Here is a 12,706-nt window from a genome sequence, read left to right on the forward strand (position 1 = left end):
GATTGGACCATGGCAACTTCATTTATAGAAATATTTTCCCAAATATTTATTTATTCATTCATTTATTTGGGGTATCTCTTTACAACAGGTGATGTTATTTCACTGTGGAGCTCAAGACTGAGCCTTTATTTGGCTCTTCGGGACTTTGAAAATGAACCAGACCAGCCAGCTGATGCTACCGAAGTAAACACGCTCCAGCGGACCAGAAGCGCACGAGTACTAAACGAGCTTTGAGGTACACAAATAGGGTTTCTTACAAAACTAAGACAGCCTCCTCCTCACCTGCCCCCCCCCACCGCGTACCCCCTCCATCGCAGCCGGCCCGCAGGCCGCCCCGCCCGCCCCCCGCCCCGTCCCCGCGGCCGCCCGCCGCCGTTGCCGAGAGACCGAGGGCGGCCGTCGCCGCCGGGCGGGCCCCGCCGCCCCGATCCACCGCGGGGAGGACGGCGTACGAGGCAGGCACATCACCGTAACACCTCACACACCCCGACCGCGCCATGAAGGGAGATGCTGGCGGTAGGTCGGCGGCGTCGGGCGCAGCTTGCTGCGCAGCGCTGCGCTCGGTACACCGTGGGCCCCGGCTCCTCCGCGGCCCCCTTCCCTGGCCCCCCGGTCGCCGGCCACCGCCGTGGCTCTCCCGGGGATACGGGAGGCTCCCATAGAGCGGCCAGGCGCGGATAGAGACCTGGCCGGCCCAGCGGGGGGGGGGCAGGGGCGGTGGCGCCCTCCTCACCCCCCGCCCCAGCCGTCCTTCCCCCGCGGTAGGAGGGAGCGCTTCGGACCGGCCTCCGGGCCTGCTGCCGCTGGGCCTCGCATAGGCTGGTGGGGGGCGGCCAGGCTCCTGCGCCGTCCTACCGCCCGCCGCCGCACTGGGACCCCTCCGCGTCCCTGGGCGGGGTGAATAAGTGCCTCAGTGGTTGCTGAGGCAGAGCAGGCCCGTGAGTGAAGAGGCCCTTCATTAACCATAGGCCGGGGGTGCACTAATTTATGGGTGGTTGTGGATGGGGCCGCAGCGGGGAGGGTGCGCTGTGGAGAGCTGCTTCCCTGAGGGCAGGTTTTGCCTGGCTCGAGGGGGCTGGTGGTGATGGGGTTGGGGTGGCTGGAGAAAGCCATGTACCTAGGCCTGAAGTCGGTCTATTCAGTATGCAGTTTCAGGGGTCTCGACGCTGTTCTTGGAGTGGAGAGGTGCTTAATTTTTTTTTTTTCTTTTTTGTTGACAGCTTTTATTTTAGTACTCCTGGTAGCATCAGAGATGTTTCTAGGAAGGATGGAGGCTTCTGATGGCCTTTGTATGCACATTTAGCTTTTAAGTCAGCTATGAATTGGTTTGTTACCCATTGCTGAGTTCTGAGTCACTCATAAGAGAAATAGTCATAGTGAGAAAATACAAAGTAAATGCTGTTTGAGTCTTCTTTGTCTTAAGCATCTTCAATTTCCTGTTTCATTTCATTGTGTCTCTTAATTTCCTTCCGCAGCAGCCCTGTGAGTGACCTGCCCTCTAAGTGACCAACAGAGAAATAATACATAGTAACAATGAAATAAGTTTTGCTGCATAAGTCACAAAGTTAAGAAACTTTAATGGAGGAAGAAAAACAATATTTCTCTGAGTTGGTCTTCGTGGCTGCTAGAAGACCCCATCTCTCTTTAGGTTAATGCATATACCATTGTGGACTTTTAGGAGCAGTTGGGTGAAATTTTATTTAACCGTTTGAGCTCATTACTGTGTTTTAAAATGAAACTTTCAAGCCATAACAATCAGTACGTCATTTGTGCTTTAGAAATGTAGACCCATAGCCTTTTTGTTTGGTGTATTGTTTTATTTTAATCTGAGATTTGCTTCATCACAGTTCATTCCCATTTAACCTGTACCTCCTGGAAATACAACTTAGTCTGATTTGACTTATTTCCAGTTTTTGGACATTGTTGGTGCCAAGAACATCATGTAGTCCTATGTGACATTAATCCAAACCTAGGTCTTGAGTCACAAACATTTCAGGTCTTAAACCTTCACCACAAGAGATGAGTAGTATCAAGCTGTGTTGTAGGGAAAAGTGGGTCCAGTAGCCCAGCTGGACCAAGCTCTGGAAGAAGTGTGGGCTCTCAGATAAGATTGTCTTCTTCTTAAGGCATGAGTATCTCATGATATGAAAGAACTGTTACTGGCTTCTGGGGATTTGTGTTTCGTCCCTATCCACAAGGTATTTTGGAATTCAGGCAGTTGTAAACAATATTTTGATATGCTTAGGAGTAAAGTAGAGGTGTTGCATTCACAAATTATTTTCACTGTATTACTAATAGAATAATTCCATGGTTGCAATATGACTTGGCTATCCTGTAGGTTTTAGGCTTGGAATCTTTTTGGAGGTAAAGAGCAAAGTCAGCCTAATATGGGCATTATGTGTTGAATCATATGCTATTTCCCTTTCAGTCTTTTCCTGTTCTCCCTTTCGTTACCTCCATAGTCTCCTTTCTTTCATTAGAAGTTTCTCGTATCAGTTAAATACTGATAGGTGCCTTGTTTTGGAAGGTACCACTCCTTGACTATGCAGATTTTCTTGCTTATACTAGGTAATTTCTTTATTTTCTGTGATATTTTCATCTTTCATTTCTCTCCTTTTTTTCATCCCACTGTGAGCAGTGGAACATGCTGCTGAAAGAAACTGTACACGAGACCAGCCTGGAGTAACTTGGGTAAACTCCAGTAGCCTGGTCTGACACCAGAGTTGACCCTGCTTGAGCAGAAGACTGGACTAGAAACCTCCTGAGGTCCTTCTGACCTGTGTTAGGATATGATTCTATGATCTCAGTTTTACATTTATTTATTTCCCCCAAATAAAGCCTCCAGGTTTGGCCTTTTCTTCCTGGGGCATTATACTGAATCATTGTGTTTAGGAAGGTGGTAGTATAGTACCAAAGGTTATGGCTGCAAATTGTAGGAGCTGCCCTGCAGCAATGAGGGTGTCTATCACATGTCAATTTGTTTTAAAGGAAAGATAAGAGGGTAAAAAGGAAGAGTCCTAATTTTGTTTTCAGGATTTCAAGTTTAAAATATACCGGTGTTAACTGTTTTGCTGGCGATTCCTTACATGATGGAAGCGGAAGAATTTGGGAAGGGAAAATGATCTAGAATATTCAGATTTCTTAGATAATTATTTTAGCAAAAATTGTAACAATGCTAAAAGAATATAACCAGTGTTTTAATTTTTAATTTGTTTTGATTTAGATTATGAAAATATGTGTATACAAAGTTCTAGGTGCAGTAACATGTAATTAGTGGTACAACAAAATCCCAGCAACATTAAAATCATCACTTAAGCAGGCATACTGCCAGCCATCTGCCTACAGAGAAGCTCCTTTCCACCCCTGCATCATTCTGGGAAGGATACCCTCATCTCTTTCTTTAAAACCCTGAAAACATAGCAGGTTACTGAATGTGGGGTATTTTAGAGAGAGGGTAGGCTGCTCTCTGAATCCTCTCAAGGAATGAATGACCTGCTGCTAGCTGCCCCCTTGCTTTCTCAGAGGACTACAACACAGTTTCCTCTTGGAGATGAGTAGACTGCAAATGCAAATCCCGTAACACTGCTGTCGTATTTTTTCCAGCATGATTCTTACGAAGCACATTCTTTGTCAGCTATGAGCTGAGGAGAAGTGGTGTGGTAGAATCTGCCATGGTGTGGTCTAACGGTGCTGGTTGAAAAACCTTTTTTTTTTTTTTTTTTTAATTCATGTGTAGTTTTTTCAAAAATATATATTCTAGGTGTTAGAAGACTTATAGTAAGAAGGACTCTTGATATGGCATTATGTTATAGTAGTGGTAGGCTGTATATCTGGCTCACATGAGATCTACTTTTGTATGCAATGTGGTATTTCATTCTGTCTGCTGAGTAGGTCTGAATTATTTTGGCTAGGCCTGAGAGGAAGAACTTAGATTCAAGAAATAAATACTCTGTGAGCATTGTTCTTAGCTGATAATAAGACACAGGACATATGTTGGGAGCAAAGAGCTGAAGTCAGACTCTTATTTTCAGAGTAGATGTTCTCAGTTTGGCAGCCTTAAGCAATTGTTAAACCTTCCTCGATTCGTGAAACCCAGTCTGGTACATTTGGTCTGGGATCCTGTTAGTAAGTACAAGATGTCACCAGCTGTTCTTTCCTACCTGTATTCAAATGATTTGAAAATGTGAATGTAACTGATTTTTAGGATAATTCCTTCAGTATACCTTCTTTGTGAAGAATCCTGTTTGATTTTAGTAAATACTGAAGTTTGGTCAGCTGTTAGCAGTATATTGTGTTCAAAATCATGAAGAGATCTTTTAGGACATGTTATCAGATGCTATAACAATACCACACAGAGAGAAAAAGTATTGAAATATTTTTCTCCTTGAAACTAGTTATGAGTTAATAACATCCACAGTGGCATGTGTCATGTGATTGTGTCAGTTGGAATTCTGCCTTTACCCTTCTAAAATTATATATGTATATATACTCTCAGGTATAAAACTTGCACATTTCAAATGTATTGCTACATGAAAACAAATACTGAAATGCCGTTCACCTGTACTCTCACCACTTTGTGCATCCCAGCTCTGGGAAAAGTTAGAAGGGGAGCAGACATTTTCAAAGATGAGAGAATTGGTGTTTAAGAGAGCGCTTGTAGGTGGCCAGCTCTGGGAGGACCTTCAGGCAGTGCTCTCACGATCTCAGGTGAAAAAATCAATAGGCAGTGAGAAGTAGTATGTTGGAAGCCAGACAGTGCAGATTCCAAGGATTTGTCTGATTTTAAAACTCTTTCCATAAGTCCTAGGTAGGAATATGTGTTTTATTTTCCTATATATTTTTCTGTGAAGTCTTTTCTGAACTGCTGCCTTTGTCTGTCAGAGCACCTACAGGCATGTTTTCCTGTCTTTGTGATAGAAATGTCATGAGCAGATTATGCTGTTTACAGTGAGTTTGCTTTATAAATGAGACACAGATTTCTCAGATTTTGATGCTGTACAGGATCAGATACGTTTTAAAATTTGTCTTCTGATTTTTGTAGAAAGTGAAAACTTCCATCAGCAGGAGTGTCTTGTGGGTAGTGTGGGTATCACAAACTGGGATTAGACCCTCTTCAGACTTTTTTCCCCCCAGGTGCACGCTGGGTCTGAAGTTCACCAACTACTGTGCTAGCATATTTTCATTTCAGAAGCTGCAAATTTAGTGGCTGGTTTAGATGGCGCAGTGGTTTCGCAAGTTCAGGGAGAGTGAGGGAGATAAAAGGCTCACCAAATAGATCTGAAGGGGCTCAGTGTGTGAGTAATTTTCTATTTAGTTCTCTTCCTTTAATTTGTCCTTGCTTCTAAAAATAGAGGAGAAATTTAAAAGCAAAGATTACATTCCTCCCAGAGAAGGTTGACATCTGCACTGTGGATTTTCATTGCTACTGTGAAGAAAATTCTCCAAAGAAATGTGAAGTGGAGGTAGCTCCAAAACTCCATGATATTTTCCTGTCTCAAAACCTGTCTGCCCTGCACCCGATATTTCTTAAAAACTCTGGAGCTAGAAATATATCCTAGAGAATGTATTAAGCTTTTCATGTTAATAATGGGTTGTGATCAAAGAAAGACCTAATGATTTATGTTGGAATCAACGCGGGAACTGCAGGGGTGCATGTTGTAGCCAGGGTTAGGGAGGATTACAGCCTCCCTGTTAGCACAGCTTGGTGTGGCGTTCACTGTGTGTCACATGCTGGAAGCAGTTCATGCACAGCTCCCTTCCTCCTCTTCATCTTTCAGCTGGTTCTCCCTTGCAGAAACAGGTGCAAAAGAGATTGTGGTCTAAGAATTAAAATTCTTTACATCCATGGTACAGTCCTGAGGCTGTCTGGGGCTTTGTGTCACTCTACAGGAACAGACACGTGTAAAAGCCTGTGTATTCCCTGCAAAAATAAAAGTAGTGAGAACAACAAAAAAATTGCACAAAACCTTGAGAGCAACCATGCTGTATTTTGAATAATCTTGCTGAAGACCATTTCCAGAAGATTCTAGGTTTGTTGTCTTCTGTATATTTGTCGGCAAATCAGCAGTAAACAAGCTGATTCTTATATTCCATAAACGTTTATTCCCTTCCATTGGGTTTATATACATGGTGATTTGTTTATTCAAGGCCACCTCTTAAAAATAAGAACTCTGATCTCTTTAGTCACAGCATTTAAGTATCTGAACTAAATCTATTATGGACGTCTAAAGTTCATGATATTTTCTGTGCCCAGATCAGTTAAAAGAAAAAAATTAAGGGGCACTGGGTGAAAGGGTAAATGGGAATTTCATTAGAAGGATATGGCTAATCTTCCCATGCATCAGAAGTATAAATAAGCAATATTGAGAAAAGCACAAAACCAGCAGAGCCTCTCTAACAGCCAGTTGATAATTACCTATTTTCTTTCCCAAATGGACATAGCTTGTTATTTAATGTCATTTATTTAAAAAGAAAAATAAATCAGCAGTGGCTTGTTAGTGTTTCATATCCTGAGCCTTTTCTCATAATTATTTGTTGTACTCACTGGTTGGTTATTTATTGGCATGTATTTTCTTAAGGGTTCACTAGGAACACTGTCATAGCCATTACCAGAAATGGTAAACATAAAATTACTATTTTGTTAATTCACTTATTAGCTTTTGAGTAAGTTTCCAAAGGAACATACTTGCAAGAAACATTTTAGAAAGTGTCTTCTTATTTTTTTTCCTAAGGTCTTGAGAAGTGCAGCACCCAAGACATTGCAGCACACTTCTGATCACTCTGCTAAATGTAGCCTTTTTAAGGCTTCATGACCTCAGAAAGTACACTAACATCACTGAGGCTTCAAGTGTTTCTGGTTATGCTTTGGTCCAAGTAGGGAAAATAAAGTCAATACATTAGGCTTAGAAATAAATAGGAGAAAGCAGGAAAAACTGCTAAAGAGTAGGATGTAGTGAATTCAGTCATGAGAGAGAAGTTGGAGCATAAACCTTGAGCAAGGGGATTAAGAGAGCATACAGTTTGTATGGATATTATTTCAGTTTTCATTTGTTAGAGAAAGACTTACTTTAAAATGTTAATTTTACAATATTTGCATATTTTTAGTGACAGCTTACCAGTTTTGGTTATACTGAGGTTGCTGTGACTGACCATACAAATAAAGATGTTAGAAGTTGATGCACTTACGTTTTAAATACTGCACAGGAGATATGAGATAGGTGCGTATGCACAAGAAAACACAAGGTTGTACTGACAACACAGTCATCATGATCAAGAATATTTGTTTACTGACAGGTACGAAAGAACATACTGAGAATACTTTGTAGAAGCTTGGCAAGGAGCTCACATATGGAGCTGATCATGTCTGGAGAGACACTGTAGAGAAACCACAAAAGCACTCATTGAAAATGTAGCAAGGGAGTTACAGAGATAGGAGCTGATCTCTTGAATCTGAAAGAGAGACAGAGTAGGAGTAGAATCTGGGGGACTTGGAGGAAGATGTTTGCCGTAACAGCTAAAAGAAGAGACAGCCAGGGATGCATAGGTGCATAGTGTTTGAATGTGAAGCAGCAGCCTTTGTAACTGGAAAAGTCATCTGAGATCAAGCACATGGGTGCTTCTGCAATCCTGAGCCCACTGTTTTCCTCCAGCTAATCATCTCTTGCATTCATGTCTCTTGCATTCATGTTGCAGTCATCATTCTGGTGCTTGGGCCTGTAACTACCAAGGCCTGTAGTGATTGGGCAAGGGGTCGACAGCTATAAACTGAAAGAGGAAAGATTTAGGTTGGCCATAAGGATGAATTTCTTTACTGTGAGATTGGTGAGGCACTGGCACAGGGTGCCCAGAGAAGCTGTGGCTGCCCCATCCCTGGCAGTGTTCAAGGCCAGGTTGGACGGGGCTTGGAGCAACCTGGTCTAGTGGAAGATGTTCCTGCCCATGGCAGGGGTGGCGGAAGTAGATGAACTTTAAGGTCCCTTCCAACAGAAACCATTCTGTGATTCTACTTTATACTAGTTTTGACAAACTTTTCAAGAGTGTAGTCTATGCTCTTGCGTGTACCAACCACGCTTGCTTCAGAGTAAAGGTCCAGAACAAGGTCCCAAGATCTTGCTTTCTCCTTCCCCCTCACTTTCCTGTGAGGGGAAAGGAGAAAATAAAAACACTTTCATGTTTTTATTTTTCAAATAAAAAAAAAAAAATAAAAATCCCTAAGGGATTGTATTTCATGAATGACAAAACTGTATTTCATCAGCAGACTCTTCTTGGGACAGTGTATCTTCTTCATGTCTTTGGATTTATTTAGACTCTGTGGCCTATGAACTGTATCGATGAGGAAGTCTAACCCACCTTTCTGCTGCCGTGGCTCAAGTGCCTGAGCATACAGAAGGTTCGGTCAGTGCCACCTATGCAGGAATGCCAAGATTTGGCCTGATCTTGTGGAAACAACACATTTTCCTCAGTGCATCCATGTGCCAACACAAGCCCCAGAGACAGCAAGCTGTCTGGCTGTTGGATAGATGATGGCTAGCATTAGAAAAAAAAAGCATTAGAAAAATACATGTTAATAGTAGTATAGAGCAAAAAGGCTCTTCTGATTTCAGTAAAGAATGTTACCATGTATCGTCTGCTTAACATTGCCTGTTTGCCTGTGGCGTATTGGGATTTATTTTAGCTAGTGGAATAAACGGAAATGTCTCCAATAGATTAAATGGCTTCAGGTGAAATCTATCCAAAGATTATTCTGGGCTTAAGTTTACAGCAGTAGCATTCTTTGCATATTGGTACAATTTTTCTAGTCAAAATTCATTACAAAATTGTTTTAGTGAATTAATGTCTTTTCTTTTTTTCTCCCCAAGGAGGTTTCATGATTATAGATAACAAAAGTTAACTTCAGGATGCTAAAAAGGAAGCAAAGTTCAAGGGTGGAAGCCCAACCAGTTACAGATTTTGGTCCCGATGAATCTTTGTCAGACAACGCAGATATTCTGTGGATAAACAAACCAGTAGGTATCTCTTTCTGTAGTTACTAATTTCAAGTTAAATGTGACTTGTTTTGTTGAAACAGGACTTGACAGAAGATGCTGAAATAGATATTTGTCAGAAACAAGTATTGAGCTATAGTTACTAATCTACCAGTTCATTATTGCGAAAAGTCCAAAACTAAATAAAAAGGGTTCTTTTCATTGTTACAGCTGATGAGGATGATCAAGCAGTGTTTGCCAACAAGTTCATCTACTGATTGGATTTTTTTTAAACAGCCATCCTTTCAATGTCTCTTGTTCCTAACGTGTTTATTGGAATTAGAAGTCAAGTTCATAAAAGGAACTTTTAAAAAGGATGTTAAAAGGACCATTTCATTGCTAAAGTGGTAGCCAGCGGTCGGCACTTTTGACTTTCAAATCTTGCCTTTTACATCGCTTGTTACTTTTTCTGGTATCATTTAACCTACAACCTGCCTTAAGAAACAGATAGGTGCAAAAGTGTTTGGCAGCTTGAAATGATGGAAAGCTTCATTGAGAGTGGAGTTATTAATAGAATGTGCAGTATTAAGAAAATGCCTTTACCTTGTGAATATGGTTATTATGATTAAAATATTTATTCAGCAGTCAGTGCGCATCTAGAATTCCTATATGTTGAATGATTCATGTTTTTGCAGAGAAGACATTGTCACATTTCTCTTAAAGTAACGTATACATTTTTGCTTTGTAAATACAGAAAGTCAGATATTCTGAAATAATACATGTTGTTGGCGTTACATTCACTTGATGGAACTATCATTTCATTTGCAGTTTAGATGCCAGATCACCTCAGCTTTGCTGCTGAGTTTTAACACATAGATAATTTACAAGACGACACCCATATATTTGTGCTAAATAATGTTAAGTAGAATGTTTGTATTGACTGCTGTAACAAGTTCAAATGCAGAGATATATCCTAGGTTATTTACCTATGTTTCTCAGCATACAGTACATGTTTTTTTGATGGAGTAATTTTTTTCTTGTGTTGCTGATGAACTAGTTGTATATTGCTTAGCATGTGTAATACCAGCGGTTTACTGTGATAAGAGAACAGTTTTTGTATCTGCTACACTGTATGTTAACTTTTTCAGTTGAGACAAGGTTTGAAACAAAGTGGGTGTTAAAGGGACATAAGAGATCATCCATCAGGTGCCTTCACTTCCAAATTATTAATTTGGGCTCAGAGTATGGAAATTAGCTGTTCAGTTCAGGTCAAATATTGCACTTAGGTGAGTGTACAATGAGTATTAAAATAGGTGTGTTCTCAAATCTTTCTGATATGAAGGTTTGAGGTGGTGTAAAGGAGTGTGGAATTTTTCTTCAGATGAAAAATTGCTATAAATACACTTCAGTGATTTTTGTTTGGAGAATTGTTTTTCTTGCTGAAGTGTCTTTTTTTTTCTTCTTCTTGTCTTGATAGATATGACCTTACCAGCTGATTCATTACGCTTGCCTGGCTTCAAGATGTTTCAATGGTGTTTTGATTTAAAAGAAAAAATATCCACCTTAAACCCCTGTATTAATACATTCTGCTTTACATTCTCCCACAGCCTTGTTAATAAAGACTGTAGTGGGACTGAGACCTAAGTAGTCATAGAAATGAGCTGTTCTCTTACAGCAGCAAAACTTGTTTGGAGAAAAAAGTGAATCCTGATGTTAAGAAGTAGCTTTCTGATTAAAAATCAGTTCATCTAAATGTGGAACTAAAATTTTCCACAGATACTTTCATTTAATGTATTCACCCAATTTATAACATTATCTAATTCCACTTATTGTCTTACGCATAAATGTGACAAGTTGTCATTTGAAAAGAAATTGAATAACAAAAGCTGCAAAGTAGAAATGATAGAATCCTAATTCTCCGTTTCCTTGCTCTTAATTCTTGGTTTCTGAGTTATACAACCTCCCAAATTAACTACTAAAATTATGTATATGTGTACATATATATGTGTGTGTATATGCATGAATTAAAGTCAGGAGTGCTTATTTTTGGATGAAGATCTTAAATATGTGGATCATGATGTAAAAGCAAAATGCAAATGTGCGTTTACAAAAAGTGGCAGAAAAAGTTATGGAGGCTTAATATTTAAGCTTTTTTTTGAACATCAAAGCAATCTCATAATGTCTTGTGTTCTTCTTCAGTGGGTTCACTCTTTACTACGAATCTGTGCCATCATCAGTGTTATTTCTGTTTGTATGAACACTCCAAAGACCTTCGAGCATTATCCTCCTCTCCAATATGTGACATTTGCTCTCGATACTCTATTGATGTTTCTTTACACTGCAGAGATGATAGCAAAAATGCATATCCGTGGGATAGTTAAGGTAAGCATTTAAATAGTATTCTGCATGTGCTTAAGAAAGTGGTCTGAATGTATGCTGGTTGTATTTGATATTTGTTTTTTAACTTTTCAGCTCTTTCTGCTATGATTGTTTTTAACTGCAGGCAATGCCATGGCATATAAACTGAAAAGACAGATTGACAAAGATGCAGCTTTACTGCATATTTAATCCCCCCAAAATATAATGCCAACATTCATAGTGATGGTTTCCTACTAAGACATAGATAGTTTCATTGTGTTAATATAAAGAACAAAAGGAAAAATAAGCTACATACACATTAGCAAGGGTATTTTGTAAATTTCTAGAGATCCATATATGGACTTACTTAGAACTTTGATTTTCATTTCAGAAGGCTGGATGTGTTGTTGTGTGGTTACTTAATTTAAATAAGAACATATGTCTTAGTGTGAGCTAAATGAGAAAGTTATATTGCGTTATTGAATTTTTTCCTTAATATAAAGCATGTTGGTAAACAAATGCTTCTGTTATCATATGGTTACTGTTGTAGCTGGACTAACTTGTGTAAGTAGATATGATACCGGAGAAGGTAAAACTGCAGAATTTTTCAGTAATCATTTTTTGTAGCATTATTTTACTGATTGTTTTCAGTCTTCTATAAAAAGATACGAATTCATCTTACATATAGAGAACCCATCTGCAGACCTTATTGAAAATACAATTATGTCACTATTGCACAGAATAGATAATCTGTGTGTTATCTGTGGCTTTCACTCCTGAGAGGTCTAGTGACTCCAGAGACATCTGAGGTTGTACTTATGTCTTCAATTTGTTCTGAGTTTGCAAATAGCATTTTTATTCATTATCGAACTAAGCTATTATGTCGTCATACTTAACAGATATTAATAGTAAAAGTGTCATTAATATTTAGGAAAATTACTGAAATAAGAGGATTCTGAGAAAATCTTCATGTGTTGTGTAAGGCCAAAGTAGTCCTTTGTGAAGTACTTTTTCCAGCCACTACCTGTACTCTTTTGTTCAAAGATGTCCATTAAGCAGGTGGAGTGAGGACACAGGATCAAGAATGAGGAATTATTGGCCAGTGTGCACATTTGAACAGTGTGGGAGTACCAAGTTACTATTACAACCAGTACAGACTTTGCAAAGAAATGCACACATAGATAATAATGCAGAGAGAGGAAGGGACGGCCAACAGCGTGACTGTTTTACAAGGCTTGATTTCTCAGCCTTTGTGTATGGAAATAAAACTTTACTCACAGTTGACACCTAGGGGTTATGAATAAATGTTGCTGCATATTTTAATGTCTTTCACTGGATTGGTTATATTTGTGGATATGGAATGGAATAGAATAGTTGGAAGGGAC

General features: G+C 39.8%; 1 protein-coding gene across 2 annotated transcripts in view; it reads left to right on the top strand.

Moving 5' to 3' along the window:
* The first annotated feature begins 209 nt into the window (after nt 1-209).
* The window catches only part of NALCN (sodium leak channel, non-selective), a 250,991-nt gene continuing 238,494 nt past the window's right edge, over nt 210-12,706 (top strand). The window contains exons 1-3 of one of the 2 annotated variants that reach the window (XM_030476678.1): nt 210-235; nt 8,859-9,005; nt 11,163-11,345. In XM_030476678.1, coding sequence (XP_030332538.1) covers nt 8,898-9,005; nt 11,163-11,345 — 291 coding nt within the window. In that variant the 5' untranslated portion in view covers nt 210-235; nt 8,859-8,897. Of the gene's footprint in view, nt 236-340; nt 517-8,858; nt 9,006-11,162; nt 11,346-12,706 lie in introns of those variants that run through there. The other variant, XM_030476677.1, reaches the window with a different exon arrangement.

The sequence above is a fragment of the Strigops habroptila genome, chromosome 2 (genome assembly GCF_004027225.2).
Source record: "Strigops habroptila isolate Jane chromosome 2, bStrHab1.2.pri, whole genome shotgun sequence".
NCBI classification, from domain to species: Eukaryota; Metazoa; Chordata; class Aves; order Psittaciformes; family Psittacidae; genus Strigops; species Strigops habroptila.